General features: G+C 32.7%; 1 protein-coding gene across 1 annotated transcript; it reads right to left on the bottom strand.

Annotated features, from left to right (window-relative positions):
* Positions 1–4,301: 4,301 nt before the first annotated feature.
* LOC128201074 (uncharacterized) lies at positions 4,302–7,098 on the bottom strand. The gene is made up of 2 exons (XM_052896687.1): positions 6,961–7,098; positions 4,302–6,436 (listed from the first exon to the last, which is right to left on the bottom strand). The coding sequence occupies exon 2, from the start codon at positions 6,429–6,431 to the stop codon at positions 4,560–4,562; it is 1,872 nt and encodes a 623-aa protein (XP_052752647.1). The 5' UTR covers positions 6,432–6,436; positions 6,961–7,098; the 3' UTR covers positions 4,302–4,559.
* Between the last annotated feature and the right edge of the window lie 262 nt (positions 7,099–7,360).

Here is a 7,360-nt window from a genome sequence, read left to right as displayed (position 1 = left end):
AATGTATAATATTTCTAGTCACAAATAGCAGATTCTAACCTACCACAAATTAAAAGGGCTTATGCTTTATTGATATTAATTGAAAAGGAGGTAAATTGGACCTTCACGAGCGTAACATACGTGTGGTATTCTGGATAAGTTTCTTTATTCTTCTTAGCCTTAGATATCATAGAAAAAGAAAACACGTACAAGATATTTATATTTTATCTCTGCCCATATGAATATAGTGATAGTAAGCGTGCCTAATTCCACTGACTGTAACAATATTTACACGTTTTAATACAAATGCGCGTACTCATTCGCGTGCTCTCAAAAATTACAAGAACTTTATGTTAGTTAACAGAGAAGCTAGACCATATTTTAAGCATAGTATAAATAACTCTTTTCTACCAGTCTGAATAGAGTAATTATCATGTGATCAGTCGATTCATACCAAAAGCATTGGACCATTGGTTATTCTATACATTGTGGTATATTTCATAGTACCACTTTATATCGTAAAATTGCTTTACGTTTCTTACTCGGGCTGACTTCATCATCATCAGTTGTTACCTGCTTATTGCTGAACAAATGCATAGAGTTCTTTAAGGAACAATCCTAAGCCACCTGCATTCAGTCAGGCTGGTTGTAACCCCATAAAACTAATACAAACTAAAACAAGCAATAAGAAGTACTAACAGTTCTTTATCTATGATACTACTTTAGTACAAAACTTATGTACCTATTTGATACATAATATTTACCGAGTGCGTTAATCTAATGAATGCTTCCTGATTTGTACGGCCGCGCGCTTACCAACACCGTACTGACGAATCAGGAAGTGGCCTTAAAATGCAAAACAAATGGTTTCCATATCGACAGACCTTGATGGTGCTTAAAATTGTACCTTTGTGATGTTTTGATAATGTTTGTTTTTTATTCTATAGACAAATATACAGTATATATGACGATAAACTGTTCCGGAGTCTAATAACGTTTGCGACATAGGAGTACCAATAATATGATGTTAATTACCTCTTGAAGACATATTCATCGTTTGGATCTTTCCATAACACATTTACAGTTTCTCTAGACACCAATTATCACATATTTTTATCTTATGCCCATATTTTTCTTACCACCCATTTCATATTTATGGAATCAATACGGGAATATCTTTTAAATTCCATTATATTTTTTATATTAAATCTTCTAATATATTACAATTATTGTTTTTACTTCTCGACTTATTTTGGCTTTAATATATACCTAGTCTTGTAACCCACCGGAGAAAAGGTACATTACGAGTATATCCCCTTATTGATATTTTTTTAAGTCCTTCTTTTTCTTCCTTGCCCTCCCTATATTGCGTATGTGCTGTATTTGTGAATGGTTCTGTGTTCTATGTATGAATTGAGTAAATGTGATGATTGTGTGAATTGTGTATGAATACAGTATCTTCTTTAATAATAACATTATTAAAAATATTATTATTAATGGCATCATCATCATCATATCAGCTAACAACTGTCCACTGTTGAAGATATGCCTCTTTCATAAAATGGGGTTTTGCCAGTAGTTGCCACGCTTGTCAGATGGATTGGCAGCCGCAGTTAGACTTTTGATGATGTTTTAAGAGGGACGCTTCTTCCTATTCCTCCACATTAAGTTCCCTCAGTCGCCTCCTACGACAGGAGTGTCTCATTCTATGCCGGGACCACATGGGACCAAACGTCTACATTATATAAAGTCGATGGTTTTAAAAATCGTCTATATTTTAAATTCTACTTTTACAGATTTCACATCCACTGTATTTGTATTGAACAAACTAATAAAAGCGTAATAATAAAATTACTCATTGAAAAAATAAGTCAATTACATTAATTATTAAATGATTTACGTTTCATTGAAAAGAGAAACCACCAGACATAAGCGTGTCGCGTTCGTTCGGTCGGCTCTGAATAGGAAGATTTTTTTATCATTTTATTATGTCTAGGTGTTATCAACATGTCGAATGACTTATCAACACTGTTATAAAATCTTCACTTTAAAAAATCTTTAAATGTAAAATATTAAATATTAATATTCGTGTAATTATATTTTGTGTTATTTGGGCGATTATGTTTAAAATATAAAATAAAATATGATAATTCTTTTGCTAATTTTTCTAATATAAAATAAGGTATGTTTTTTTAAAGATCCGCTACTGAAATATGTTCTGAACGTAGCAACAGCACGTATTTGATAAGAAATAGAGTAATCGAAACAAAAAAGAGTAAATAAGATAACTAGTGTTTACCAGTTTCGCGGAAGTGGATGCATATGTATACGTCTCACTTGTAATATATCTATTTTTTATTATTAGAATGTTACCAGAAGGAGACTTGGTACAAAAATCATTTGCTTGGGTACCTCTGTCCCATTCGTGTTTCTATCGTGAAACAGTTGTGTTTGCATGGTTGTGTTTCAGTTTGAAGGGTGGGATATAACAGTGAATTTAAAGGGTACAGAGGAATAACACCTGAGTCCTCAGGAATGGCAACACATGGGATGTATCATGGGCGAAACAGTATACTCTGTTATGTCCATGGTATTGCTCATGTCTTTAGGCGACGGTCACCACTTTCCATCAAGTGGGCTGTCAGCTTGTTTGCTGTTCTAAGTTGCATAAAAAATCATCGATTAAAAGTATCTATTAATCAGTATTGCAATAAAAAGTATTAATCACTACCGGATTCTTTAAGAATGAATTAACTTATATCATCACTTTTATGTATCACTATCAGATCCTATAGATAAGCAAAAATTGTAATATAGCTTACGTATTTTTAAATACATTTTAATTGAATCCATAGTACGTATAAGTAAAAATTGTAAAATATGATTGTACATGACCGTATGTCAGATAAAGACCTACAAAAAGGTGGACTAATTCAAAAGATAACATAGAAAAAAATTAACACTGAGATTACTCCAAATAGAGATAGAGATGATTGAAAGGAAAAAACACAAGCTAACCAAAAATACTTGTAGAAAAACAGCAGAAAAGACGTCGAGAACGAATAAATAATGAAAATGTTCAGATATTCTTAATACGCCTATTCCTTAACAATATGAATACTTGTCTAACTTGAAATAAGCACACTTACACAGCGAAACGAGGGACATAAAAATAAACAAACTGGAGTGCCATAAAGTTGTGTAATGGACAGTAAAACAAGGAGTGCAAGTGACATAGCAATTTGCGAGTCGCGCGGCTTCGAGGAACTCCCGCCGACTATCCTGTACTTTACAGTAAGTGGGTTACTATATAATGGTACATTTTGAAACTGCTTTATTCACCACCTCTTCAATCTCTAACTAAAACTTATCCGCCGAATATGAAATGAAAATACTTCTTATTTGTTCTTGTTTATTTTTAGGACTTTGTTACATTACGTTTCGAATAAACACGCATCATGTATTACCGAATGTATTTGTTTCTATCTCAACTCTGTATTTTTTTGTGAAGTGTAAAGCGGAAAGTTATCTTAATTTGTCTGATATTTTAAAAAGATGTAGTTACGGTGTGTTGCGTAACGTCTTATAAAATATAGTATTTGTTGCTATATTTCTCACTTGATATCCCTTTAATTAGAAATTGTCTCCGCCAAACATCTCTTTTTTCTGTAATCAATTACGTTTTAAATAGCAAACAAAAATATCAGTATAATAACATGCATGTTTATATAAAAATAAAAAATACTACGGAAGAAATATTAAAGAAAATGTCTATGATCAGCCACAGTATTAAACTTTGAGTTCACACTCGACAGACCTTGTCAGCTATAAAAAACTTTGATTATATTTAATATAAATCTTATTTTATTAAAAAGCTAATTCTTCTTTTTCAATTACTTAATCTACATACATTAATACCTAATCTCATTTACAATATCTTTTTCAATTCTTCGTTATTACATATCTACATCTACACTAATATTATAAAGAGGAAAGATTTGTATTTGTGTGTGTATGTTTGTAATGAATAATCTCAAAAATTACTTTACCGATATCAAAAATTCTTTTCCTATTAGAAAGCTACATTCACCCTGAGTAACATAGGCTAATTTATTGCTAGAAAAGATTAGAGATCCTTACTAAAACTTTAGTAACGTAACTCAAGGTGTAAAAAAATGCTACAAAATATCTTTCGTCGCGTGCGCTGCGGAAACTATTGGTGACAGAACAAAAGTATGTTCGACAATATTGAAGAAAATATCAATAACTATAAAAAACTTCACGATACTAAATGTCCAACTGATATCGTTATGTCACAATTAGAGATGGGCAATCCACCTGGGTGGGTTTAAAGTCTGGTGGGTAAAAACCGGGTGTTTTGGGTTTATTGGGTTTAAACCCCATAAACACCCAAATTTTTGGGTGTTTATGATTTTGTACTTCATCATCGTCATCTCAGCCGCAAGACGTCCACTATACTGGACATAGACAATATTATTATGCAGCCTACAGAATAAAAAACTTTTAATTTGATTTTGAGTTTATTAAGAAAGAGATGAAAGTAAAATGTAAAACTACAGTCAATCACTGTCAGATTCAGAGTTATTACAAGCGATGAATTGTATAGGTTCGATAGGCTCTATTTCGTCTAAACTGTTATGTTCATTTACTTGCTCAATGAAAGCTTCTAAGGTATTTTCTTCATTAAACTGAATGTCCTCGCATTCAGCTTTATGTTTAAGATTCCAGTTATAACAAATGAATGAAATTTTTTCAGTTCTTTCAGTTGTAAGTCGATTTCTTTTGTTATTATGTATGTAGCCTTGGATACTAAAGGAACGCTCAGTGGCTGCCGAAGTACAGGGAGCTGATAGAATACGAATCGCTACTTTGCTTAACTCAGTGGAACCACAAATACCTTTCCACCATATTAGGGGCTCAATGCTATCTAATGAGCTCCATACAAATCCTCTGGCCCAAAAGTTTTCTTTAGCTTTATAACACGCCAAATCTGCCATTACATTTGACAAACTTAAGTGTTGGCTTAAATTGTAGATAAACTCCATACCCTTAAGTTCTTCCTCTTGAGTAAGTTCGACTCCTAGAGTCCTGGGGTCTAGAATATATGCTGCAAAATGTATTGGCCTCATTGCCATATTGCATCTTGAAGATACTGATGTTAGAATCTGCTGTTTGCTTTCTTCGCTCAATGTCGAAATCTCATTTAATGCAAAACGTATCTTAGCTTGTACATCTCTAAATGTAATGTATGTGCGATGCAAACGATTCTGGTCGCTCTCTAAGTAAAATATGCTTTCAGTGACTGGTTCCAAAATACTTATACATTCCCCTGTCTTCGTCCAGAAATCATCACTTAGAATTAAATCTTTAATATCTCTTGAAATTACCACATCTTCTCTAACTGTTAATATTTGCAAAGCTATCTTATTTGCTTTCAAACTTTTTAACGAAGTAACATGACTTCCCCATCTTGTAGCACAAGGCAATTTTAGTGTTTGTGTAGAATCTTCACCCTGCCTTGATTTTATCAACAAGGAACTTAATCGTTGACTCCTTTTAACAGTTTTTATTATATTTATGGCTTGCATAATAAACACAGTTACTTCTTGTATCTTTACAATATCTTGGCACAACAAGTTAAGGATATGTGCACAGCAACCGAGAGGAACAACATGTGGATATTTGAGTTTTGTTAATTCGAATGCCTTTTGTATATTTCTAGCGTTATCGCCAATAAGTACAAGAAACTTATTTGCTCCATACACTTTCATTACTTTTTCAACTTCTTGGCTAAGGTATTCACTAGTGTGAGGATTACTTTCTGTATTCAAACTTTTAACGTATGCAGGTTGAGGTTTTGATATAAGAAAGTTTATTATTCCTTCATTTCTTAAATTAGACCAGCCATCGCACTGAAGGTGTAAGTAACTACAAGCATTTAGTTCCTCATTTAACTCAAAACGCATTTCTCTATATATTTTATCTAAGTATTTTGTCGCTAAAGCTTTACGTGAAGGTATTTTAAATTTTGGTTGCAATTTTTCGAAAAATTGTATCCATAAAGGATGTTGCACCATCGATAATGGCGTCCCTGTTACAAATATAGCTCTCGCTAATTCTGTTTTTATATGATCATCGGTGTCTTGAAACTCAGCATTTATTGTAGTGTTAGCAGACGACGAGGGGCTTATAAAAGAATCATTTGTCTCTATCTCTGACAGTCCAGACATTTTGGTTTTGGACGAGCTATCTTTTATAAGTTTCATAGAGTCTTTTAATGTTTCTGGAGATTTTGGACAAGTGATAAGATGTTGAAGCATTTTGGCAGCATTACTGAATTTGTAGACCTTATTACAAAGCTTGCAAGAAACAGACTTGTTTGGTAAAGTACGGTAGTGCTCCCATATGCGTAAATCTTTAGGTCTCCCCATTGAACCTAAAAAAATGAACGATGATTAGTTGGTCTGACGAAAATTCAACAATAGAGTGCCTATTTTTTTACAATGATTATTTCTTGTTATTTACAATAAATTTATTAAAAAAATAATAAAATAAATACAAAAAACCTTTGTAAAATTACATCTCCTCGGAGGATTAAACGCAGACGCTAGTTTATTATCGTATTGTTCTGTATTTTTCTCAGCAACTTCTTTAATTCGATTAGGTACTTACGCATATTATGTTAAAAATAAATATCTAGTACACATCTTAGGCTATCCACCATTATTATCCAATGACGACTCTCAGCTAACTATGCACTATCATCCAAAATAAACGTGTATGGAAAATTTTATCCCAGTCGGTTGAGGATTGAGGATAATTGCATCAACATACGAACATACCTACATACTTTTATTTACATAACGCAAGCTAAATAAAAGCTTGTAATAATACATCTAATTTTAAGTTAAAATTGTTAAGTGATCATGATATAATTGTATCATTCAAAAATCCACTTACCTTTAATTATTTCTTGTTAAGTATAAATATTATTTCAAATCTGCTCCCTTAATATGCACTTTTTTACTGCTTTTCCTACCTAACACGTTACCAGGAAGTCACGTTACCAGAGTCAGAGTAATAGTGAACACGTTTGACAGTGATTGTCGTCGCCTCATATTCAGCGTCGACGAATAGGGGAATCCCCAGTCATAATGTATTGCATGCGTGGCGGTCTTACTTCAAATCCATAAACAAAGAGATAATTACAGAACTCGATACTAGATGGCGCTGTTTTTGTTTGAAGAAAGTTTGCGGGCTAAAATACATAGAATTTCATCAATGACTTCCACAAAGAACAACATTTCTGTTTTTTCTAAGTCCGTATCTCTTCCGTATATTTCATAAGATATAAGCTTGG

Source organism: Galleria mellonella, unplaced genomic scaffold, assembly GCF_026898425.1.
Source record: "Galleria mellonella isolate WM207_F2 unplaced genomic scaffold, CSIRO_AGI_GalMel_v1 utg33, whole genome shotgun sequence".
NCBI classification, from domain to species: Eukaryota; Metazoa; Arthropoda; class Insecta; order Lepidoptera; family Pyralidae; genus Galleria; species Galleria mellonella.
The sequence above is the reverse complement of the archived record's forward strand: the minus strand, read 5'-3'. Positions and strand labels throughout refer to the sequence as shown.